We start from the raw sequence: 27,352 nt of genomic DNA on the forward strand, positions 1-27,352 counted from the left end.
TTTTGAAATAAAATTGATAAAAGAAGAAAATTTAGTAATAAAGAAGCAGAGATTCTATAGTGCAAAGTGTTGTTTTTACTCGGCTGTTGAGAATACTCTCAAATGATATTATTTTTGTACGTCATTAATGTCAGTCTCATTTTGGTTTTGTCACCGTCAGCTGTAAATTTCTTGATTTTTTTTTGTATCGATACAAAGGAAATCAAGGCATGAATAAAATTTGCAACAAGGATATGTAAACCAAAAATAATTTTAAAATACAGACTCTCGTGACACAAGTGAGGAAGTTCTTTTTATTTGTTTAATAAGATGAATATCTTATGTAAATTTTACGATAGTGTGCTTTTACATGATATAAAACTTGTCAGTAATATTGCACAAAAGATTATATGCATCCCAGGGTAGAGGTTTTGGACTGAGTCAGTATCGCATCGTTGGGAAAGAAAAATAGGTGGGTTTCTGTTCTTCCTGGAGGTCGGTATCTCCAGGAAATGCACAAGTCACTGACGTCTCATGGTGAACAGAGATAAAGAATACAAATATCAGGTCCAATGCAAGAACACTAATGATGTTTGTTCAGCTCTAGCAATGGTATGAGATGCATTTAGATGGGTTGTGATGTTTATTTTTGCTAGCTGGAAAATCCCATGAAATAGTGATCTTTGTAGAAAAAAGTCAGGAGTGACAATGAGGGCAGTACACATGCATGGTCACCTCTTTCCTGGTTGGCTGTGACTATAATATTATTTGTAAATTTCAAATATCAGGCAGGGTCTGATGTGTATAAATAATACCTGTATGTTTTGCTAAAGTGGATATAAAGACTCATAGCCATTGAAGTAAAAATGAATTTTCATTTTGATAATAATTTGCTACTGTGGCCATTTTGAAAGGTAAAAATGTTAGCCAATATGGAATCATAGATATTTACTCATAGTTTTGTTTAATCTGATCAGTTTTTGGACTATGGTTGTCTCTGTATGGCTTGAAAATGGTGGGTGAGTCAGAAACATCAAGCTGGAGTATTATTTTGAAATGTGGTAGCTCTTTTTTTGCATCAGTTAAAGAGTGATCATATATACTAGGTATTTGTTACCAATTATTGTTACATACACGTCACCCTGAATAAGCTGGATAGTTCGATCACCACGTTGACGTCAACTTTAAGTACATTAATTCTATCATTCTTTGCTTGAAGCAGTCTGATTCAGCTGTGTATAGGGTAGAGTGCATCGTTTTGTAGTGCCGCAAACCTGAAAGCAGAGCTTCAAAATGACCAGACTATACACAGTGAGTCGGTAGTCTACTGAAGTGAACTGACCCCGTCAGGTCATAGGTGAACCTGAGTTGGCCAGACGACTCTTCCTGACATAGACAAACCAAGCCGGCCTGAAGAGGGCTTGATTGTTGTGGGTATTAAAGTTTGCTGTACAGTGTTAGGGAAACTGTCTGAATAACCAGGGCAGTCTAAGATGACCTTTGTTTGACTCATGACAGAAACAGCCAATAATTATTTGTTGGTGGTGTCTATATTTAGTTGCGTGAGCAGGTGCTTAGTATCAAGCATACATATGAAAATTTGTCAAATTTGTAATTTCATTATTGCTCGTGGTCACACTCAGTGGCATATGACAGATGCATTGAAAACATTGCAAAACTGACACTTTTTGCAGCATGTGGGAGGGAAAACCATCATTTGGTAAAACAAAGCTGAAGTACTGGACCAGAAATATTGGAGCTGTTGGTCCGTGGATCACAATCGTAGACACTGATCGGAAAGTAGACTATTTCTGAATCATGCATTCTACAGTTTTAAAACCCTTATCCTGTAAAAATAATATTTCACAATGAAGTCAAGTTGGTGAAAACTCATAATGCATAAAAGGTCCCATATGTTGCATTGTTTCAAGAGATTGAACATTTGAAGGCCCCTGAAAACAGAGACATTGTAAAAATGATTTTTACGAGCTAAAGCTGCAGTAACAGCCCAAGCCAAGTAGGTGAATATACATATGGTTTTGGCTCAATACTGCTTTTTACTGACTTGGCAGATGGGGAAGTGATACTGTCTGGCAGGAAAAGTTATTATACATAAAGCCAAGAAACTCAGGTATGCACTGTCTATATAAAAAGAAAGTGTGGACTATGCAAAAGTTTGAAAACCCAGTGACTTGCGCTGAAAGCGTCCTATGAAAGAAGCAGTGGTCGATATACTGTGTAGGATATGCTCAGAGGCATTATCTCACATTAGAAAAAGTTAGCATTCTCAAAAAAAGATATAAAATACAAAGCGACTAATAAAGCATCATTGAAGCCATTGACAAAGTGTAAATATACTTTGAAGGTTGTAATGTACTGGCAGTGAAATACTAAACTCCTTAACTCAAATACTATTTATTTATAAAACTTGTGTAATGGACTTATTTTAAGGAATTGGGTTTTAGAATATGCTGAATTCAAAGAGTAAAATGAAATTTCTGTAGACGGATCAATAAACCTTTCAGAATGTAACACTTTTTTGTATAGAGCTCATTGGTGGTTTCTGACCATGGTATATTTTTAGATTTTGTATATTTTTCAAACTATCAGACTGTAAGACATATAAGAATCATGAATAAAACCAAGAAATCAAGAAAAAAAATTTGGGTTACTGTGCAGATTTTGACACTAGACTAGAGAAACAAATTACCCAGTATTTCCTGACACTTGAAGTTGAAATTCAAAATGGCCGCCATCCCGGTGTTAACTCTATCGGGAAAAAATAAATTTTCAAATTTTCACAAACAGAAGCTAGTGAGAACTCTCTTTACTGTATGAGCTTGAAAATGAGCTCAAGTGGTAGATCAAAAAGCATTGCAAAAAATTGAGACTTTGGATTTTTATCCCCAAGGCGCATTCCACTTTCATGTAACAGGATCTCTCCAATTTGTTTTGTTTTGGTTTTGTGCTCACACTTATGAGTCCTTTGCATCTATGAAATTTTCTATGTAAAATTTTCTTTCTTGTCTTTTCAAGAAGCCTCGACTTTTCATATCTATTTGTGACGAAGTATTTTTCTGAACGTTGAAGGTGTCTTCTTGAATCTGTTTAAAAAAAAAGGAGGAATCAAAGCAAACTGAAAATAGAAGAAACATGCAAAAAGAAGATGAGCGTGCAAAATTTGTAATGAATTGTTATCATTATGAATCAGAAACAGAAGGAAAGTCTCCCATATTGAACACAGTATTTGCAAAAAGTACCGGTGCTCGTCATGGATGTCATAGTTTTGTATCTGAGGATGTCCTGTCTGATATCTTGATCTCGTCAGCAAATCTACTGGCTTGCCATTGTCCTTGAGATAGGAATATCACTCAATCAGATAGTAAGAAATTACTCTTCAGAAGATAAGCAAAACCTCATATAGCAAACTGGGCCATCAGTTAAGACCCATAATTCTACATTCATAGCAATAGCTTTCCAATTTCAATCCTGATCATGTACATTATCTACAGCATCAGTGTGTGTATTTCTGATACAGTCTCTCCATTAAAAAGTAGGTCAACCCACATGAACCCACTTTGTTCCGTTTCATAATCTGATGTAAAATCTAGTGTATCAGGCACCCATACTGCTACTGAGCTGAATATATTAATAGACTAGCTCATCACAGAAGGTTCAGCGGCATGTGCACTGTAGTGATTCGTAGCAGACAGTGTTTCGTTCATAAAGTGCTACTTTGACATCTGAGAAGGTGGTTGCCGTGGATACAAATGAGGAGGGATATTACATTGACCTGTGACTGCTGTGACTGTACTGTTTCGCTGATGGTTAGTATCTCTGAGCAAATTGAGTTTAACCCTTTCACCACCATGGTTTGGCCCAAAACTATTGTTACCGATGATGATTGCGGACTTGTTTACAGGGACTTGGGCGTGAACAGGTTAAGGGTTGCCAACAAAGCTTGTTTTGCCAGAAAGTATCGGTGATGATTTCTTAGTGGGTAGATTATTATTCACATCAGCCGGCAGAGGGGTATTTTTTCTCATTAGCAGGTGGGGGAATTTCATTCATTGTCTCAGTGCACAGCTTGAAAAAGCCATGGACAGGTAGCGAGTAAAATTGGGTTGTTTTTGGAGAATTGTCTATGAGGGAAGAGCAAGGTCATGTGACATGGTGTTTTTGAAGTAGGGAAAGGGTGTTGTGGAGGTTTTGTAATGTCAGAGGGCCAGTAGGAAGATTTCTTGTTAGGGAGTGAGATTAGGGAAAACTGGTTAACAGAATGGAAAATTTTCAAATACAAGAGGGAGAACAGGTACAAACGGTTTTCACCTTCCTTGTCCCCCGCTGAATTTCAATTTTATTCAAAATGTGAGCAGTATATTTGTCGGTAAAGAAACATAGTTAATGATTTCAGAAAACTGGCTGGTTTAACCCTGTTCCTGCCAGACAGTATCAATTCCCCATCAGCCAAGTCAGTAAAAAGCGGTATTGAGCTAAAACACGACGTATTTTCACCCACTTGGCTTGGTCTGTTATAGCATCTTTAGTCCAAAAAAATCAAGTTTACAGTATTTATGTTTTCAACAGCCTTCAAATGTACAGTATTATGTTAAAATACACCATATGGAATATGTTGTGTTTCATTAATTTTAACCATCTTGACCTAGAATTTAAATTGAATGTATTTTTCTCGAAGACAGACTTAATTCATCAGTGGAATGTTAAAACAGTACAGTCCATGTTGATTTATTGTGCACCCTTTTTAATTGCATCAATGCAAAATTGTTTCAAACCAAGTGGAAAGACAATAAACTGTCCAACAGATGTGTTCTCTTGCATAATACTGGCAGTGAGGTACAAACTGGTTCCTCATCACTGTTGAAACAATAGAAAAACTAGATCCCCTGAAGGACAATTATACATGTAGCTGACAATCTGTAAATCTTCAAACCATGTTTATTATTCCTGAGGGAATCGGTAGTAGATAAAAACCAAATTCATTTCTTGCCCTGAAGGCAAAAATTCTGCATGTATAGTAATCTAGGTCACATTTCTCAATGTTTCCTTCATTCCTGTCCCTATCAATAAAAGTAAAAAAAATAGTTGAGATTTTGCTCATAATGCAAAGGTGCTATCAGTACCGTGGATTCCCAAGTGTCTTGAATTACCAAGAACTCTGTTTCTGAAAACCCATAATTCCAAGTGTCCCTTTGGATACCCATAATTCCAAGCATCCCTCTGAATACCCATAATCCAAAGCATTCCTCTGAATACCCATAATCCCAAGCATTCCTCTGAATACCCATAATCCCAAGCATCCCTCTGAATACCCATAATCCCAAGCATCCCTCTGAATACCCATAATTCCAAGTGTCCCTCTGGATACCCATAATTCCAAGCATCCCTCTGAACACCCTTAAAATTCCAAGTGTCCCATTAAATACCCAGAAGCTCCAGTGGCTCATAGAATACCCAGAATTCCATGCTTCTACTTTTTTGATTACTGAAAAAAAGCTGTGTACCTGAATGTCCAATGTTCTTTGCATAGTGACTCTGATCAACAGTGATTTACTGTTTTTCATGCGGATCACTCACATACAACAAATGTTTTCATCATCATTATCAAATATTTTTGTTAAGCTAGGTGGACTTTTAACTCCAGATATACAAAAATGTTTGAGGTAGCTGTGTAAGCTCAATTTCAACCTCCCACCCCAACCATGTTCGCTTTTCAGATAGTTGGATAAGCTTCAAAATGGAGAAGTTTGTGTCTTATTTAGACTCCGACAACAAAATTCAATTAATCCAATATTACTTTACTGATTGGGAAACTTGGCACTTGAATTGGCACCTCTTAGAAAAGACAGAAAATTTAAATGTAAAAATTCACAAAACATAATACAAAATACTCGTAATAAGCACATGCTTCAGTACACATTTATACAACCACTGGCGAGGTAATTAGGAGAGCAGTGTGATACCCTATATTGACCGTAGTATTACAAATTCAAATCACAAATTGCAACTGAATTTAAAGACACCTTTGGGCAACTAGCTGTCAATAAAGTGTCTCGTGTGTCAGGATGCTAGTTTTCTTGCAGGCATATTATAAAATGAATACAGTAAGCCGTCTCAGAATTGACAGATGCAAAACTAGATTTGATACTAAATCAAAGTCAGGTTTTCTGTCAATTCAGGCGTGGTATCATTTGGAGATTTGAAGCTTTGAATGTGAATACTAATTATTTGAATATTATTTATTTGAATAATTTGAACACAAATACTAATTTGAATACTACCAATTGAAATTGTAACTTTCAAATTAAAGATCAGTAGCTCTGTTTAATGTCATTGATCTTCTTCCTGTCTATCGTTGTTCCACACTGGATTTGTCAGATGTCAGAAGAAAGTGTAATGGGTTCAAAAAAGTTCGTCTATTCCTGTGTTCCAATCCACACTGCCAAGTCCAAAAAAAAATATGGATGGAAGGCTACCGGTATTTTTGTTCCTGGGTGTACCAGCTGTGTATGTGGTTCTAGTGACTTCCCTGCTTGCGGCGGGTACATTAAGTTTTAATAGCTTCCAATGAAATTAGTCATACTTGGTGTCTTAAATGTTTAAGACGCGTGCACAAAGTAATACAGCAGACTTTACAGAAATACATGGTTTTATTTTAACACCAATTTGTTTTGTGGGCAGTTTCAGGTAAAAGTGCAAATAACATGTACTTGATCAGTCAAGATACATGAATTTTACAGGCTGAGAAATCTTGTCTGAGCAAACTCGGTAACATCCTTTAATGCCAAAATTATGATAGATGGACAGAAACCTTTATTTTCAAAGAATTACTTTATCAGCTTTCAAAAAAAATTGAAAGTTATTGTGTCAACGTTTTCTGTACTCGCAGTGCATTTTGTTACAGAATCTTTTGTCTTATTAAACAAAGAGAGTGGGGTCATTGAAATGCAGTACAAACTGAGGAAGACATTTTGAGGACACGGCTTGTTAAACAGGAAGTTGTCTGTCCATATAATTCTCTGCATTACTGATTTAACATAGTGAATTTAGGGTAGCTCCTTTATGTAAAATTAACCACAACTGGCTGCATATGATGTCCAAATTATATGTAGGGCAATGATATAATATCATCATCACTGGTGTGGAACAAATATCTCCAATGGAATAGGCACAGCAGTTAGGTATTAATTGCAGAACTAAGGCAGCGAAATTGTATCAAAATATGCTAAATGTGGGATCGATGAAAATCTAGCGGGTATAGGGTCACGTAGTTGTGTAAATGAACATTTTCTTTAAGAATGTCTGAGTTCTACTGATAATGAGCTGTGTTTAAAAAGGTCAAGTAAGTTTAAGAAGTTAATCCATCTCATGCATCCGTTTAAAGAGCTGAGATGGTGCTTAAGGGATGCAGTTTCCATAGCAACCACAGCCGTAGATTCTTATCTGTGCCAGGATTTTGTGTAACAACTTGGTCTGTCGATTTGAAGAGGTTTTGTAAAATGTCCAGGGAAGCAGTGTGTGTGTCATAAATATTTATGTTAACATTCTAAAAGTTTAACAGAAGAATCTACGCAGTTATTTGCCCTGAGGCATGTGGATTTCATATTTTTGCGTTTTGTCATGAAACAATATCTCAAGCTAACACAGATGTTGATAACTAAAGAGATAGTCAAGTTCTCAAAGTATTTGTATCCGTCATGCTCCAAATAATGAAATTTGATGTTTAGTTGCCCGCAACAATCTATTTTGATGAAGTTTCTTGTCATAGATATTGCCTATATGGTAGTTTGTGCCTCGAAAATGAAAGACTTAAGCTTTTGCTCAAATTTTTCTCAGGCCAAGTTTCAACCACTATTTTAAACTCAAGAATGAAAATTGGTGTTCACCATGCAAATTTTTGTACTTGAGAAACAAATTACCCAATATTTACCGATAATTGAAATCCAAAATGGCTGCCGTCCCTGTGTTATCTCTATGAGGAAAGTAAAATTCCAGATTTTCACAAAGTGAAAACTTCATTTACTCTCTAAGTTTCAAAATGATCCCCCACAAGTGTTAGGCCAAAAAGAATACTGTGAAAAATTGAGAGTCCAAATATCTGTCCCCGAGGCACATTCTGCCAGTGAACAATTTAGATTCATCAATATCGTGCACTGGAAGATCAGTAGTACTACTGTACAGATAAACATTCATTACTATACATCAGGTCTTTTTGAAAATTAAATTTGTCAGTGATATGCGGTAATTTACAGAGAATTCTCTTCTATATGTGTACATGAACAACCTTCATTGAAAGTTATGATAGGTGAGCACTTCTTTGAGCAATTTTTACTGTATGAATGCTACGATGGTCAAACCCAAAGAAATTTTAAGTTCTAAGGAGATTTTTAATATCAAGAGTATTGTGAATTCACCGATGATGCGCATATGTAATACACTGCTTGCATGTCTGTGGATTCAAAATTATTCTTGCACTGCAAAGTGAGATCGCTTTCATGAAAGAATAGCATTCTGCAGTCAAAGGGAAGCCCACCTACTATATGTTACCGGGGATGAAGTAGACAACAATTATTATAGCCACTTAGAGTATTTGCATCACAAAATTCTGAATTGCTGCCATTTTGTGGTGTGTATTTGTGATTTTATCATTTGAAGTATAATAACTTCTATGCTCTGCTTTTCTGTATTTCTGGAATTTCATGGGAAAAAAATAAAGGGAAGAGAAAGAAAGAGTGAATTTTGAAGTGGAATTGATTCTGTGATAAATTAGCCGACAAAAAATGAGAGAATGAAGCGTAAATGATAAATTGCATATGTCTGTGGTAATTAGACAATTTTGGATTCATGGATGAATTAGCAGCGTGGTTAATTCCATCAGCGTGAGAAATGAATTACAGGCTGTTTTGCATCAGTCCAAGCAGAAATGGTACACATTCTTTTCCTTCAAGAGAATTCTTGAGAAATCTGCTTTCCCTAAAAATAGAACGACTGAGATATAAGACCTGTGTTTGGGGATGAAAACATTCTGAATTCATGGAAAAGTTCAAAAATAGCTGATAACTGCCAATGCATGCATCGGTTTACAAGACACCCGAGACTGTAATATCACCTTGGTTGTATTTTGATCTCTTGCAGAAGGAAGGACCGGGACGGGAACTGTTTGATGCATGTTGCCATGCTCAAGGGCTTTTTGAATCGGATTATTTTGGGGTTGAATTTACCCACAAAGGAAAAGATGTAAGTTCATTTTTACCTCTCAGAGATATTCAGAATCCTAAAGAAATTGTAAACATTCATTTTCGTGGAAATATGGTAACCGTTGAGTTATTTTTATTAGATTTTTAAAGTTATAAAAGTTTTAGAAACCTCAAGATACCAAAACTGCAAAAATACTCTTTGTTTTATTTCTTACACATTCATCAGTCATAATGAAATATTTTGTTCAACAAAATTTAATATTGAAAGCAGCTAGACTACAAGCTATTTTCAATGAAGTGTAATATATAAGAGAAGGTTGCTCTTATGATATTATTTAGAATTCCCATTCACTAGCAAAGAGTTACACAGAATGATGTTCTTCTGATTTATTCATGTATTTAAATATTAGCTCTGATCTGATTGGCTCTCTTTTACCAGCAGCCTATATTGAAATGTTATCTTTGATCTGATTGGCCCTGTAATTCTGGCATCTGATATGTCAAAATGTCCTCTCCGATCTGATTGGCTGAATGAATGTAGTCTGATCCAATCTGATTGGCTCATCAGTCTTTGGAGTCCCTGCCTGGAGTATATTAATTTCAACGCGCAACATTTTCATTTCAGATTTGGTTAGAACTTGAGAAGCCAATCCTAAGACAAGTTGGATGTAAGTAATAAATATTTTGATCAGCTGTGATATAGTTTCATGTAAAACAGCAAATATCATGCAGTCTTTAGATGTCAAGACATCTACACCACCCGTACAGAATCACATTATCATGCCCTATGATCAGAACAACTTTATCCTCATTTTACCTCTCTTACAAAACATACATTACAGTAATTGTCACTGCCATTTCCCTGACAGGCTATTGTAACACAGAACACCTGTGAGGCGCAAAACATGAGATGTCTGTATTCTCAGAGAATGTTTTTAAATTATCACTTTTACCGATCCATGTACTATAGAAAATACTCTTTTGTTTCAGAAAGGTCATGGGTTATTAAAATCTTGGACTTTCTTAAACATACTGACCATGACTTTGTCCATTTTGACCTTGACCCACTGATGTGTCCTGGGCTGTGATTATTGGGCCATGCCTTGAACATTTATCACCTGCTCCCTTCTGTTCCAGTACTCACTACAATCATCTGATGCTGCAGCATTGGAATTTGAACAAAAATGCCGATCAAATACAGTCAGATCCTGCATCAGCAAAGTCATCCTTCAGCTATGGTCATAATTTGGAAAATCACTTCTCTGCAAGCCTTTACCACCATTTTACTGCTTTTATTTTCAGCGCCAAAGAAGACGATATGCAGATTTGTTGTAAAATTTTACAATCCTGATCCAGGCCAGCTCCAGGATGAGTTTACAAAGTAAGGATGGATTCAGATTAGTCATTTTCCAGACTGATCACTGCTATATGTGTTGACCTTTGACCTGGTGCACTGGTCGGACAGCCATGATAGTGAATAGGCCTATTCATCCAAACACATTGAAATCTTCACTTCAGATCTGAAGTGCATAAAATTTGTTCTTACTGCACATAAATATCCATACTCTCTCACACTGGCTGTTTGGTTGTGTTCAACTTGGCCCACTGAAAGAAAAGCAAAGTTTTGAAAGAGCTTGTTTTTGCTGCAGAGTTACACTGGCTCAATAGGGGCTATTGTAAGAAAATGTCTACTGTATTTGTATGTTCACCTGTCTAGTTGAGTTTGTAGATGGTTTCTGCAGTGTAAAAAACAAAGTTTTCCAGCAGCATGAGTCCGGAGTATCTGGTTATAATCCTTGATATCATTTTCAGTGATACTTGTCTCATCTGATTGCAAATTTTACAGTGATGAAGTCCGTTCACATTTGACTTAATGATTTTCCAGTTCAGTGTTCGCAGATGTCTATAGCACTATTTGTGATTTCAGGTTTGTAACGAAATATAGCTGAACACATGCGAAATCGGACATTGCTGCTTGAAATGCGTACAAATTTTGTCAGTGTTGCATGTGTGGCTATTGTTACAGCTTGTACTCTGAGCTGCTAATCTTTTCTAGTGTTCATTATAATGTTGACAGTTGCCTATAAAATTGTATTTTCGTAGTTGTTACAAGTGCAATTTCAAAAAATGTGATCTAAATTTGCGGACAAATATTGTTCATTATAATGTTGGCAGTTGCCTATAAAATTGTATTTTTGTTGTTGTTGCAAGTGCAATTTCCAAAAGTGGGATCTAAATTTGCAGACAAATATATATTTTTGCATATCAATGAGAGAACACAGCATCATTTGTAAACTGATGCAGACAATGGCTTATTAAGTTGTAATTGAATATTTTCAATTTCAGTGAAAATAAAAGCTGTGCTACTTAAAAAATGGAGTGAATCACTGGGTGTATGTTTGTTGGTTATTTCTACTTAATAAAAATGATGTGTTCATTTCTTCCAGGTATTTGTTTGCATTGCAAGTAAAGAGAGACTTGTCTCTTGGAAGACTGCCATGCTCTGATAACACAGTTGCTTTGCTAGCATCGTACATCCTACAAGGTGAGAAGACATACACATTTCCAGAAATGCTTTTGACAAACTTGCATTATCTTAGTATATAACACAGTGTTATTATCAAACACAGCAAAAATCTAGATATGGTTGCAATCATAGCCCTGTGAAGTGTTTTACAAAAACCCTCACACATCACCAATAGAGGGCGCACCAGCACTGTTGAAGGCCCAATTCCTTGTGCAAAAATAATCTTACTCTTCGTCTTGCTCTTGCCAGTCATATTAAGTGAACAAAAGAACATACTCCACATGGTAGTGTTAACTTGTGATATGGGTTAGCATGACCCAAGCAGTGTGCGATGTTGGACACAAAAGCCAATTCTTCGCAGATGCAGTTATGCATAAAGAAAATAAATGATATGACAAACTGGAATTTAACAATTTTAGGCAAAGTTGTTTGTCATTATTCTTACCTCCACATTGAGTAATCACCCTGTAATCAGCTTTCAACAAGTTGATTTTATGTAAGTTGTTCAACTACTTGAACTGATGAGTTTCAAAATCAACATACAGTTAGTGCTCTTGTCTAAAGGTTGGGTTACCGTGTGTTTTTATCACAACTCACATCACAACAATTGCATTTTTTTCCCTTCATCTTTTCACCATTTCAGCTGAAGTTGGTGATTACACACCACAGGAACATGACAACGGGAGGTACATCACAATGTTCAAATTTGTACCCAACCAAACAAGGCCGATAGAAGCAAAAATTCAAGAATATCACAAGAACCACATGTAAGTATTTATTTTGAATTCGAAATGATACGAACTAAATGTTTTTGTTCTGTGCTTCATTAGATTTTCTGCAATTCAGAGGTATCTTGCTGTTGTCATTGTAAATGTTATAAGAGTAAATATCAGATTAATTGAATGTGTGTTTTGTTTTACGGGAGAATGGCTGATCAAACAGTGAAAATGTGAGTAAAAATATCATTACACTCCCACACTGTCAGTTATCTCAAGGTAGTATGCATATCGAAAGTGAAAGACTTTAACTTTTGCTAAAACTTTCTTCAATGATACTTTAACCATTCTCTTACTGAATCAAGAATAAAAATCAGGGGTCCCTGTGTGAAGTTTGGTACTAGAGAAACAAATTACCTACATTTACCAATTTGAAATTCAAAATGGCCGCCATCCCTGTGTTAACTCTATGGGAAAACATCAAACTTTAGATTTTCAGAAAACTAAGACAGTGGGAATTTTTCTCACTACAGAGAGCTTTAACCCTTTCACCCCCAGTTTCCTGTATACAGGTCCAACTTTACCATAGAAAACAATGGATTTGGGACAAACCATGGTGATGAAAGGGTTAAAATGAGTCTCCACAAGCAGTAGCTCAGAAGACAGTTGTAAAAAAATTCAGAGTCTGAATATCTGTTGCCGAAAGGCATTCTACTGTAAGCTCCATTACCAACTGCTGTGTTAAATTTTCTACTATTTTTCTGTTTTTTAAATACATTTCTTGTTCTACTGCCAAAGATCATGCCAAACTGCCGTCAACTTTTGAACACAGCCTGTAGAACAAAATTCTAGTCCACCCCTAGAATTCATCTGTCAATAATGACATTGATATATAGGACATACCGGTAGTGTGTTGTGTTTTCAAGCTAAATAATTTGTATTTCAACATACTTCAGTGGGCACCAGAAAAAACCTATATTTGTTTTCTCGTACAAAATAATAAAAATATTATCAAAAGTGACAGCTAACATCCCTTTAACTAATTGGAAGGTCGTATTGGAGTTTTAATTTTGATACAGTTTGTGAAAATGGAGAGAATGTTCGGTGGACAAATAAAGAAAACACTATGTATTGGTCCAAATTTTTCCTTCCAATGGTTTTGAAATTTCTGTCTGAAAAGTAAAGTCTGTTGTTCAGGGTTTTCTCTCGAGTGCGCAATTGCGCAAATTGCGCATTTCGAGCCTTTGTCTGCCCTGAAAGAGTTACTGACTGCGCGGAAGTTGCGCACAAAACACAGCAAGCAAAGTCGTCCATATATGTGGATAACCCAAGCGTATAGTGTAGTGACCTGTGAATTTGCGGTTGTTTCTCATAATGCTCCCTCTACTCGGAAAAGACAAAATATCGCCTATCATTCAGCTTTCGTGCATGTTGTGGTATGCACCGGTAAGAACAGCCGACGGCATAGTTGCGGTTCAGTCTCCATGGATACTAGTGCAATTTGAGGTTCATATTTTGATAGTGATAAAGTTTGAAAGCAGAACTTCCAAACACTGTATCAATGATTGAATTATGGAAAATTCTAGCTTTAGCATTGTAACTGCCCCCAAAAATGTCAAATCTGCCCCCTAATTTTGATGAATGGGGCACAAAGTGCCCCTTTCAATGAATATGCAGAGAAAACACTGGTGGTTGTTGGTGAAGTAACTGAATACCATTTAAAGCACCAATATCAATATCTGTAGTAAATATTTTTCGTTCACAAGATATGCAATTTTACACTTACTAGCTGTAAATTGTATCTATTTAGCAATAGCTGGTGTGTCAGTCAAGGAATGTCTGTGCTGACCTGGGAGTCACACCTAACATGGAGGTAACACGGAGGCACCTCAAATTCTAACTGCGATTTTATTATAACAGTACCCCTTGCTTTTATCTATTAAATAGTAAACAACATTTTAATTGCAGTGTTAGTCAGTGAATACAGAAGGGTCAGTTTACCACATGGTTTTTGTGATGTTTCACATAGTAGGCATATAATGTCAAGATTAAAGAGAAAGCTGTATATTGAAGGCTACTTTCCAGGTTGTGCATTCAAATAAAGCCATTGATTGCTTTAAGGTAGTGTGTGCCTTGAAAGTGAAACCTTCACACCGTTTTCTTGCCAAATCAGGGAAAAAATTGGAGGTCACCATGGAAATGTTGGTACTAGAGAAACAAATTACTCAAGATTCACCGATATTTGAAATTCATAATGGTCACATCACAGTGTTAACTCAATGGGGAAATATAAAATTCTTGATTTAAGAAAACTACGATAGTGACAGTTGTCCTTATGCCAAGAGCTTCAAAATGAGCCCCCAAGAAGTGGTAGATTGGAAAAGAATTGTAAAAAATTGAGAGTCTGAATATCTGTCCCCGAGGCGCATTCTACCTTTAACCCTTTCACCACCATGGTTTGTCCCAAATCCATTGTTTTCTATGGTAAAGTTGGACCTGTATACAGGGAACTGGGGGTGAAAGGATTAAAGCAAACTAAATATGGTACTATAATATAATATAACGTTATAACAACACCTCATAAAGAAATTTAAAAAGTAGACTCATTAGTGCAGATAAAAGAATATTACAGCAAACCAGAAATGTTGGTAAAAATCGATAGCAGTGGAACAATAAGAAACAAATGCTTGCTTTGTAAGAGTGTCAGGAGGAATGGAAAAGAACTACATTAAATTGATAAAAGGAAATGAGCAACCAATCAATGGGCACGATAGAGGAAGGATTGAATATATCAAACAAATGAGAGAGAGACAACCAATCAGAGGAAGCGGTCTACTGGAACAACTCTTTTAGGCAATGACAGGATAGGAAAGAAGCAGAAAACACACCAACACCAGACATTGAACACGGAAAAAAGATTAAAGAAATGAAAAAAATAGGGAAAGGTAACAGATATAAGGGCTTGAGGTAACCGCCCACCATTTTGTTTTTTTTCAGTGGTCAAACTCCGGCCGATGCGGATTTTAATCTCCTAGATATTGCCAGAAGACTCGAGATGTACGGTGTTCGACTTTATTCAGCAAAAGTAAGCAGTCTCTTTCGGTAATATTGCAAATTCAAAAGAAATGAAACAATCATATACAATAATTTTGTTTAAATTTCATGTAGATTTAACTTGAAATATTGAAAAGTATTATTTAGGTCATTGACTGTTCTTTCTATAGAGAGTATCATATCATACGATACAGTATATATTGATCACGCAAATACACTGATCTAATTGTATGTTTTCATGCCAGAATTTTAATGTACTGACATGATATAAAAGCAATAAAGCACTTTAGTAATGAACATACCACTCAATTTTGACAAGTTAGCAACATGTATGCACTTGCTATGGTTCGTGCATGTATGCTGTGAACTCGTCAAAATGCTCTATTGCTTAATCATCATTTTAGATTCGTTGTAAGAACAAATGTTTAAATCATGGGCTGTTGAAATTTCTTTTATTAACCCTTTGAGTGCTGTAATTTTTTCCCGCCAAAATTTTAGTGCAACATTTCACAAATTTTTATGAATTTTTCTGTAATTTTTCTTATATCAAAACTTTTTCAAAAATCTGAAAAAAATTGACTGGCGCATATTTTATAAAGGCGACAAAAATTGACTTTGGCACTCAAAGAGTTAATAATCCAGAAATAACCAGACAAGTTTTGTTTGAATTTTCCAGGACCATGAAGGAGTGCGATTAGATCTTGCTGTGGCTCACATGGGTGTACTGGTGTTTTGCAACGGCACCAAGATCAACACCTTCTCCTGGGCCAAGGTCAGGAAACTAAGTTTCAAGAGAAAACGTTTCCTGATCAAGCTGCACCAAGAAGGCTATGTAAGTATTCTGGAGAGTGCTGCTGGATAGATTTGTGGCTTCTGTCGTCATAAGTGCACTTTATGTGTCTGTTTGTGAGAAAGTATGGCTTTAGTCTGTTGCAAAAATTGCTGCCTTGCTTTGCATACCACATGGCCATCATTCTGCCACCGTATTGTTATGATAATAGGAACTGTCAAGGTAATTGGTGTTTGAAACAATGAATTTGATTGGATATTCAGTGGTGAATTGTGGAAAGGAGGTTTCAATTGGTCAATCATTTGATTGACAGGTCAGCAACACCCATTACAAACCTTCGGTTGCTATAGATAGACTTTGTAATATCTGATATTCGTATTTTGTGCATTAAAAAATGTATTTCACATGATAAACACAAACTATAACCATACGGTATTGTTACTCCAATATGTTCGTGTTGACTGTTGAATTGTGTGTCCAGCTGTTCCTCCGATACATATTGCTTGTATCATTGCAAACATACTTTGAAAAATAGGAATTACTGTAATTGTCCTCTGTGATTAGGGTTCTACTACTACGTAAACAATGCTGCCGTCTTTATTGTGCTCATCTTTTAACAGTCAAAAAACAACTACTTGAAAACATCTGGGGTGTGCAAGAAGTTACCTTACCAGGACAGAATTACTGATAGTATTCTGTTGTATGTCACACGAGGGCGCAGTCACAGCAGCTCCCTATGAACAAAAACAAACGATCCAACACCTCCCTTCTTTGTGATCAGTCAACTCAGTATGTCTGTATTTCAGGGGATTTAATTTAATCTTACCATCCAATAAAACTATTTTTGATACAGTTTTGACTTATTTGTACTAGTAAACCACAGCCCATTTATGCCTTTTGCACAATGTAATCCCAGGGTTGGACATCAATTCAGAGCATAGCAGCCTCAAAAAATAGAGACATATCAAATCCAACAATTACATCAGCCATTAGTAGAGGATCTTGTAATCATGAACTTGGACTCCCATCCTGGTGTTATGGATTTAGTATACAGTAATCACATTCCACTAAATAAGTTCCATTGCAACTACATTGTCCAAAGCTCCCCTCATGTGAATAAGTTACACCAGAATCTCTCTTCTCCCGCTGCCCATGTTAGTATATTGTTTAAAATCATTGCTCTATAACTAACATATAGTGTACTAACCTTCCCATCTCTGCTACTAACATTTCTACATCACTAACACCCTTGCTGATGCAAAATTTCTTCCTTTTCTCTTCCGTCTCTTCTTCTCTGGGTTTTATTTTGTTTTCTGTTGCTTGGTATACTTCATTGCAGCAGGGCTACTACAAAGACACCGTCGAGTTCTTCCTCAGCTCTCGCAACGAGGCCAAGCGTTTCTGGAAAATCTGCGTGGAACACCACACATTCTTCCGGATGCAGGAACCCAAGATTCCCAAAGGACGCTCTAGGGTATTCAGCAGGGGTTCAACGTTCAGGTATAGGTAAGTAATCCAAACATTCCTTTGTTTTTCCATTCAGATTATCTGGATGTTAGGTATTGGAATGTCCCATGGTGTTGTATATGCAATATAGTATTTTATCAAGGTCTTGTGAATATTGTAAAATGATATGTTAACTGTTGTAGTACCGGTAATCTGTAACCAGTATCTGTAACTTTTGATGTACTTTCCTGTGTTTTTGTTCTGCCTGTAAAATATTGTGCCTTCTTCTGTTCCAAAAACTATGTTGAAATGTTTGATGTTCAATTTTTGAGTACAGCATGTATATGTGTAATGTCAGTTGTTATTGTTGATAACTGAATTCTAGTCTTCACCAGCATCCATTTGTTTACTATAACCTTGCATATTGTATAAAATGTATTGTGTCTGCAAGGCAAATACTTGTACTTTCTGTATTAATATTCTTCTTGAAGAAGGGCCATAGAACGATCTTTTTTATGAAATTACAATCATAAAAGTATTCTCAAAAAGTTTAAGATACTGTCCCTTCAAGTTTCCTGCCATTACTGCCTAATATATGAATGGCAGCTCATTGAAAGTGATGTGGAAAGCTTGGTAATGTGCACGAACATCGCTTCTTCCCTGTGTAACAATATACCATGATTTAACGCAGAGCAATATAACATAATTGAGCGTGATATGACAATGTAACATCATACCTTTTGATTGATGTGATGCAATATGTGATAAAATGGCACAGTAGTGGTATAACATGCTGGATAACCTCTCCAAGAGATAGTTATGGAGGCTGGATTTTTCCATCAGAAAGCACAAGATTATTAGACTGACTGAATTTTGATGAATGATTCACCGGAAATGTTCTGCAGTTTTACCAACCCTGATTTATTGTATCATATCAAACCACAACGCATTTTCATTTTTATGTCGTCTATTCATTACGATAACACTGACTGAAAATATGTATCAATAAGATGTCCATATGTAGTGTTGTTAACATGCATACAAAGTATGTGGACTAGAATTATGCCCCACAAAAGCTATTTTCCTCTGAAAGATTTTGTTTTTGAATTTGCCTTACACTACAGTGGAAGAACACAGAAGCAAGTAATTGATGCAATAAGGCAAAGCTATAAAAAGCCATCATTTGTAAGGTGAGAAGACTTGCAATATCCATTTTCTTGACACATTTTTAGAAACATAGTGGAAGTAGAAACAAAGATGTAATGAAGTAAAGTGTAATTCAAGCACAGGAAAGTTGTTAAATATTACAACCAGAGATCAGGACTGGTAAGTTTGAAAAGTTGCCAGCCCAAGCAAAGTCGTCTCCTTAAAATTACATCCTGTATAAATTATACCTAGTTACAGCTAGTACACCTAGTTACAGCTAGTACACTATGCTTTCGATCTTGTCAAACCAACAAACAAGGAATTATTCCTACCTGTCTGCTAGGATAAGAATTTACCTGACCTTGGCAGGCAGGCAGGCAGGCAGACAGGCAGTTATATCTTACTCTGGTAATTCCCTGCTTGCATATGATGACCAAAGCCACTCCAATATGTACTGTCATACAAACGGAAGGGCTGATTTTCGCAAAGCAAATTCCAATAGCAATTCAAGCAGGAATACAGCAACATTTCCAACTGCTCCTCAAAATATACTAGGACTTCCATGTTGTGGAGCAGCATAGTCAGATCACCTTAGAGTACTGATTCTATCATCAAGAAAATTATCGTACTCGGTAGTTAAAGTTTTTTTGAAATATTTAGAATTTCAGTGAAGTAACAGTCTGTTGGTATTTAACAACTCTACACGTTTATGATACATCTCATGAATTTTCACCTGGATTGAAATTTTTTTTTCGTTGCTTTTATCAGTAGACACCCAAGTTCCAGAATATCATCGAGGAGTCTTGGCGCTCCAAGAACGACGACACCGTTGAGGTTTGAAGCGGCAGATAACAGTGTGATTGAGAGACCAACAGTGAGTACACCAGAGTTGAACTATTTACAGTCAAGTAGATCTGGTAACGGACAATTGCACAATAGTCTAACATTGTCACCGACGCTACGTGATCCCAGCCCTGGATTCACACCGACGTCGTCGACACCTGTGACACCTGAAGCCAATGCTAGGATATCAGTGAGGCCCGCGACGTCGAGCGGTAGCATGGTGTACGAATACACTGTCAATGAAGAATTGAAGGGCGATCATACGGACGGCATTGACACTGACGAATCCAAACCATCTGCAAATTATATTAACCAGACTGTGGTGGTTACACAGAACAAGTTACAGGACTATAACTCTGAAACTCTGGGTGGAGACTACATCAATCAAAGTGCCACTCACGAATACATGAATGCAGGATCCATGCACGACTACATCAACCAGGAATCTCTTCCAGTTGCACGAAGTCCGACGACGCCGAGGGAGCCGGAAAAAACTGAAGGCAAAGAATCTTCCATTATTTCTTATTCTAAAAGTAAATCTACCCCCTCGCATAGTCATCCGGTGGGTCCCTCTGATCATTTGCCCGAAATTACTTCCGCCTCGAATAGCGAATCTTCCAGTGACAATAATGATAATCTCAAAAGTGATATCCCAGTGGGGAGCCCAGAACACATGGAGCTTTTGGAACATTTGGAAAATTTGGAAATTTCTCAAAATATCATGGAAGAGTTTGCCAGTAGTTTGGGAAGTTTCAGTGAAAGTTTGAGTCGCCTGGAGGATATAACGGAAGAAGGTAGTAACTTTGAAAGTGAAATTAGCAGTCCCTGTGATCACCTCCCTATCGAAAAAATCCCACACCCGGAAGAAAAATTCCGGTGTGGGGATGATGAGTCAATTGATATCGATGAGGAATATTTGCATTTTTCCAAGGCATACACTAAGGAAGATATCGAATCACCAAGTGTGGGAAGTATATTGTCGAGAGAAATGGAAAAATTCCCCGGTGGTGATCCGTATCTCAGTGGTTCTTTCAGTAGTCCGGATGTCATTGAGAAACCTTTTCCGGGGCGGGTCACGGTACAGTTCCAGGATGACTACACGGAAATTCCTGGTTCTGATCATTCCGTGAGTGAAAGCGAAAGTGACAGTGATTCCGAATCTAGTACGTCTGAGGAAAGTTTTGACTGCTCACCAACTATCCTCAGCCCACAGCTAGATGAAAAATTACAGGATTTGAATATATGCCAGAGTTCCTCAGAAAGTGATGGCTCCAATTCTGACCCGTCAGAGGGCGCTGTCTATGACTCCCAGGCAATCCAAAATGGCGGGCTTGTCCTTAGAAACCCCATGGTTGATAATCATAATGATGACGATGATGTGTTTATCAGTCCCCTGGGTGATAACTTACCACAGTCAAATATAACACGTACATCTGATGACTCCAACTAAGAAATACTCATAATTTGTCTTCCAACATTAGATCTACTTCATTCTATAATAACCTTAAAGGTTGAATCCCAGTCGTGAAGATATTACAGAGTTTTCTTCTGGGGTTTTCCATAATCATGTAAGCTCATAACACTTCATAAAAGTGTATAATTGAAATATACTTGTTCTAGAATATAACAACTTTAAATCTGATTTTCTCTACATTTTTAATTATTTCTTAAACTGAATACTTCATGTTCCTGATGAGTTAGGCAATCAGTGATAGAAATTACTTTCATTTACTGAACGGTGCAAAGACACCATAACATTTCTATAAAATAATAGTAACATGCAGTGTGGATCATTAATATTCATCTTATATTGGTCATTTTGTCAAAGTTAATAAATCAGTATGATGACCTGTTAAGGTCCAACAAGTTTTTATATGGACTACCAGTAGTAGGCTCGGACCTACAAGTGCACAAAGTATATTGTATGATTAATTTTGGCATCATTTACGGTGGGAATTACTCCTATTAGGTCCTGTGAATGAAGGCCATCTGACCTACAGATTGGCTTGGATTTGTCTGTCTGTCTGTCTGTCAACAGTTGTGACTCAGACACTTCTGACGCAAATTGTTTCAAACTTGGCACTTAGGTGGCGCTGTACCAATATCAGTGACATATCAGGTTGTTGCACCGTAGCATCATTCATGGAGACTGCTGGACTTTTATCATGTAGCTTTGTTGAGTAGTGTCCTTTATGCCCTTGGCCAGTAATCAAACATTCCCGAACTGATGTTCGTCTACAGTTTTAAAAAGTTGATTTAATACCAGAACATAGGATACTCAACCACACTTGGTATTTATCAGTCACATGATGAAAATCCAGTACTGCTCCAGATCAGCCATTTCTTCCGTGTCTCACCTTGGAATGATGTTCAGGTGTATATGAACAGATTTCTTTGAAATGTCTCACAGAGTGTTGCGCTACACTACTACTACTACTACTCACAGAAGTCCATTTATTTTTTGATATAATCCAATAGGGTTGTCAGGTGGCTGCAGTATTATTGCATGTGTTAAGCTATCACTAAGACATGCAAAACATTTTCATCTTAGTTGATTCGAAGACAAAATTTACATTTAGGCATGAATTTGTTTCATGTGTAAATCCAATATGGCTGCCATTTGGAGTTCATCCAGTTACATACCCAGAGGAACCAGGCAAGGGTTGTGTCCCAAGTCTTTTAAACTATGTACAATAAAGACGTAATAATATAGTTATACTCTAAACAGCTCCAATTCAAGAATTCTTCTAAACAGCTCGAATTCAACAATTTTTGTTTTGTTACAATTGTCACTGTTGATGTCCAAAGGTCATACAACGTCATGAGATACCTCCAAACTTTATGCGTGTTTTACATGTAATATGGCCAACAGATCTTCAATCAGTATGCACAACTGTTGGAAGCCATCACAAGAGATCTGTTCAAATTATCTAAAAGTTTACTAAGTCTAAAGGATGTTAACTTAAAATATTCGTTCTACATAGATCTTGAGAACTCACATTTCTTGTCCAATATCTCAACATCGATTCAGTTATATTAATCTGTCTGTTTTTTTCTGGTAACTTGTTCATACGTAAGATGTTTGTGTTTGATATATGCTCAAAGCAAAATGCTGTCTTAAACAGTATTTGGTATAATGTCCAAAGTTTATTCACAATACTTTAGGGATTTCAAGTGGCCATAGTTGTTTAAAAAACATCTCAAGCAAGTTTTGATATTCTTCAGAAATATGCTACGTGTAGTCTTTTGTGTAGTTTTGTTCATCATGGCTGCCAAATTCCATGTCAAAGGTCAATCAGAGTCTGCAAGACGTATGGATGTAACATGTTTATAACATGGTTGTACCAGACTGTAAATGACTAAAACTAGTGTAGACTGCCTCTTTAGTATGTAAACTGTTCATGGTGGGTTGTGTTTGTCAAGTTAAGTGTTGTGTCAACAAACCATTGGCATAGTTGAGTATTGGCAGTGCTTTGGATTCAAACTTTACACTGTGTTTTCAAATTACACTGCAAACTACTTAAGTTGGATATTTGAACATTTCTGTTCAAAGTAGATGTTTACATGTATGTTTGCAAAGGTACTCCAAGAGTGCTGCTTGAATCTCAGAAAGCTTTTCAACTCCCAGCCAATAGTCTTTGTTATTGTGCACTCGGACGTCTGTCCAGTTGCCATGGCAACAGCGTATGATTACTATCTGCACATATACCAATGATTGGTATTCCTTGAAATGTTTGCTTGCTGTGTTTCATAGCCTAAAATGTCTTCCATGAGAATTTGTGCGAATACACAGTATTGCATCCATTGGTGCAGAGGGGATCTTGTTTACATATGATTTGCATAAGGCTGTGTGATAAATTTCTGCTTGCTGGTTGATCTTGCAGAGGAATGTGTATAATTAGAATTATCATGACAAATGTGCTTTACGAGATACCTATGATGGAAAGATGGTATTATGACGCGACAAGTACCTTGCACTAATGATTCTTTATGAAAGAGCATATAAATTTGACTGACTTGAAGAGCGTTTAGACCTTGTATCTTGAGAAATTTCATCACACTCTAGGTTAAACTATAACTGCTGTTGAAAGACTTATTTTCTTTTTTAGTGTGTTTTTGTCTATTTATTAGTCGTTTTTGCACAGTGCCTTTGCAAGCAGTCAAATTCTGTGCCCAGAATGCGTTACACTAACCAAGAGGGTAGAGGGAGAGGTGTGATTGCTCTGAGTGGGGGACCTTCACGTCACTCATGCAATTCAAATGTTATCGTTAATAATTGTGCTATCCAGAAAACAATGTGTCATGTAGGGGTGTGAGACGTGTTTGACTCTAATTGTTTTCATCGCCATTTTTGGAGTTTTTGTCCAACACCAACACAAGAATGGGTATATGGTTTGAAAGGCTCTACTCTGAAATGTTTTGCGTTTCCTGCCAAACTAACAGTCGTTTCAGAAATAAGCCCATATCCCTTGAAAGCTTTTGCTACATGTACATAATATATCAATACGCAAATACAATGTTTAGCATGAATGACAGCTATGTTGCACATGCAGTAAAGATAAAAGCTATGTTTCACAAAAAGCAGTCAACTGAGTTTAGCATAAACAGATTATTCAGCTGTTTCACATCAACCTCACAGAAGCCCTGTTGTAAAACAGAAGTTATTGTCATGTTCGACCATAGGTGCCACTTCTAGTTTTCTGTAAACTGGGTCGTTGGGTTGTGGTTCCAAGCAACCAGATCATGCAATGCTTTACACACATCATAGAATCTGTGGTATATTTGCAATGAAGGATTATGAAATAGGTTGTGTTAGTGATATGGGTTTGTTGCTAAAAGGTATCTGAACACGAATCATAATCAGTTTTGTTCTGCATGAGCATATTCACAGCATGGGGTACCATTATGGTTATTTGGATCATTATAAGATATTTGACTTGGCGTCTGCATGTGGAAAAAAGTCATATTTTATTTTACAATAAGCGCATGTCACATTATTAATACTAAAACACATCTAGCGTAAAATATTGTGCATCTCCAACTAAAACTAACAGTCATTTTTGGTAACCAGCCCATCTCCCGTCTTCCCCCACTCATATCACGGATTATCATTGTTGTCATCTGCATATTTTGAAGTAGTTGCCCTTGACAACCAGTGTCATCTGTATTCAGTATTTCTTTTGATGAAAACGCTGCACAAGCAGGGCACCTAAACTTTGTTTGTCTTATGTAGAAGTAATATTTTGCAAAACATTAGGACCAGCAGAAATTTATGTGCTCATAGTTTGTGTTTGAAGTCTTTTTTTGGCATGTATTAACTTTAATTGTTTTCTTTGAGACGATATTTACTAGAGTAGTGTTATCTTCGGATTTGAAAACGGTGCTGTGATTTTACTGGGCAGATATTTGACATGTGACAGATCTACACCAATCAAGATGCAGGGTTAAACAGTATGTATATTTGGTCTTCTTACTCCGGGCATTTTGTATATTTCAATAGAATCCTTAACTGCTGAGGTCAAGGGTCATTCTTGTTCGCATTTGCTTTTAAAGTGACTTTTATGTATATTTTTGATGTATTAGAGTTTTTTCTATGTATTTGCATTCAGAGGATTTATATTTTTCAAATCTTTGGTTTATAACATGGGTTTATGGAAACATTTGTAGTATTTTGCTTTATTTTCTGGTCTTAAATACTCACAGACCTGTATGACATAAATTGGTGACTTTGTCCACAAGTCTAAAGGCTCCCCCTTTTTCCAGTTGAATATGTTTTATGTTTTCTTATATAAATATAACAGGTGCAAAGGCATTAAGTTACAAAGCAGCAGTTTCCAAAGCTATTCATTGTTTGTTGTTGTTTGTTTATCTGTAAACACAATAGATTTACATATTGTTGAAGCTAAGGGCTGTCAGGAGGATTAATGTTTAGGCTTGTAGGTGTGTTGCCATGGTCATATTAATATAATTTTTTTAACAGACAATTTATTCAAAGTTTCACTCTTAAAAAGATGGGGAAATGTATTGATGACACGAGCATTTATATTCACAGATGTTAACTCATTTTTATTATCAAAATTAACAGTCGTTGCAAAACAAGTGTTGTCATGACATTTTCAGCAACTTTGTAATGTCATCTTCAGTTAAGCTTCAAAACAAAGTGACAGCTACCATTACAAAAATACAATGTCTGTCTTTTAAATGTTGTACTTTTGTGGCACTTTTTATGATTACTACTTTGGTCCAATTCACACGATGTTAAATATGTCTTATTGTCATTTTCCCATAAGTTTGACTTTACATCTGTGATTATCATGTCCAAGTTTGGTAATATTTTCCATGCACTTTATCTGTGATTATATTGTCCAGTTCGGTAATATTTTCCGCCCAAGAAAAGAGTTATTGGTTAGAGTCTTAACAGGCAATGAACTACAGAGGTCAACAAGACTATGGGTTGATTTATTGACCACAGAGCATCTCATCAAAATAAATGATAAAAGATATGATTTATGATATAAGTTTCATACAAATAATTCCAAACAATCTATTTGATGCAAATCAAAACCAATATAATACACGATGTTAAAATGGTGACAAGTTATCCCGGAAGGAAAGTTTGATCTTGTTCATATTATGTTGTCGTCCATTTGAATAAACTTTATTTTTTCGGTTTCAATATGGATGATGCATGGTGAACCATGGTCACATTCGTTGTCATGACTACAGAGGCAACATAGCTGCAGTTTACTGTGCCATACTAATTTCAAGTGCCAATGCGGTAGAATAGTCTTTTGATGGTAGTTCTAGATACGCGAACCACTCTCCTTTAGAGTTTGAAAATAATACCTTGTAAAAAAGATTATATGTGAAAGTTAATTATAAATCAACGGATGACAATATTCAAATATTTATCTCGAATACATTTATTCTGTCATTAAACATTATTTAGTTTTCTTTGGGGAAAATTCTTGGTAATATTGTGAACAGATTATAAGTTACCGTGCACAAAGCAATATATTTTACATTAATTCAGTTTATTGAATAGAAATACACCAATATAAATACCTTTGTTGCCAGTCCAATAGTGCTTGGATATGATTGGCTGAATACTTGCACACAGCAATGAATAATTAAGTTTCTATTTATAGTGCAACCCATGACTTTATGACATCACTGCCTTAGCTGTCTACCTCCCTTTCATAGTTGTGTCACATGGCATGGATGAGCCAATCAGTGGCAAGCATTATAGTTGCAACTACACGTCCTGTAGAAGTGATCTTCTCCTACCTGAATTTTTAAACTGTCAAGTATTTTTTTCAGATTTCTGAAGGGCTTTTTTGCCATGGGCAGATACAACTATAAAATTGTGCTATAACACTGTGGATTTCATAACTCAAAAATTTAAACAATGGCATGTGTAATCATTTAGATGGTGTTCTATGAAACATGCGAAATTCAAATTTGAATTCATATTACACAATTTTTTCAAATATTACAGAACCCACTTTTGATTAGTAGCAACTTCTAAGATAGATGGGTCATGTAATGAAAGCTACATGAGATGAATTGTAATAAACTTGTCAGTTTTTATCCCATAAGGGTTGCCATGGCAACACCTTAATATAAAAACAGCACC

At 36.3% G+C, this 27,352-nt stretch overlaps 1 protein-coding gene across 4 annotated transcripts in view; it reads left to right on the forward strand.

Annotated features, from left to right (window-relative positions):
* Window positions 1-27,352, forward strand: part of LOC139119226 (FERM, ARHGEF and pleckstrin domain-containing protein 2-like) — an 85,837-nt gene that overhangs the window by 33,562 nt on the left and 24,923 nt on the right. For 2 of the 4 annotated variants that reach the window (XM_070682907.1, XM_070682909.1), the window contains exons 3-12: window positions 9,133-9,234; window positions 9,820-9,862; window positions 10,497-10,575; window positions 11,642-11,739; window positions 12,365-12,488; window positions 15,435-15,522; window positions 16,168-16,323; window positions 17,621-17,787; window positions 18,852-18,917; window positions 19,642-20,216. In XM_070682907.1, coding sequence (XP_070539008.1) covers window positions 9,133-9,234; window positions 9,820-9,862; window positions 10,497-10,575; window positions 11,642-11,739; window positions 12,365-12,488; window positions 15,435-15,522; window positions 16,168-16,323; window positions 17,621-17,787; window positions 18,852-18,917; window positions 19,642-20,216 — 1,498 coding nt within the window. The remainder of the gene's footprint in view (window positions 1-9,132; window positions 9,235-9,819; window positions 9,863-10,496; window positions 10,576-11,641; window positions 11,740-12,364; window positions 12,489-15,434; window positions 15,523-16,167; window positions 16,324-17,620; window positions 17,788-18,851; window positions 18,918-19,641; window positions 20,217-27,352) is intronic. The other 2 variants (XM_070682908.1, XM_070682910.1) reach the window with 1 other exon arrangement.

Source organism: Ptychodera flava, chromosome 19 (genome assembly GCF_041260155.1).
Source record: "Ptychodera flava strain L36383 chromosome 19, AS_Pfla_20210202, whole genome shotgun sequence".
Taxonomy (NCBI): domain Eukaryota; kingdom Metazoa; phylum Hemichordata; class Enteropneusta; family Ptychoderidae; genus Ptychodera; species Ptychodera flava.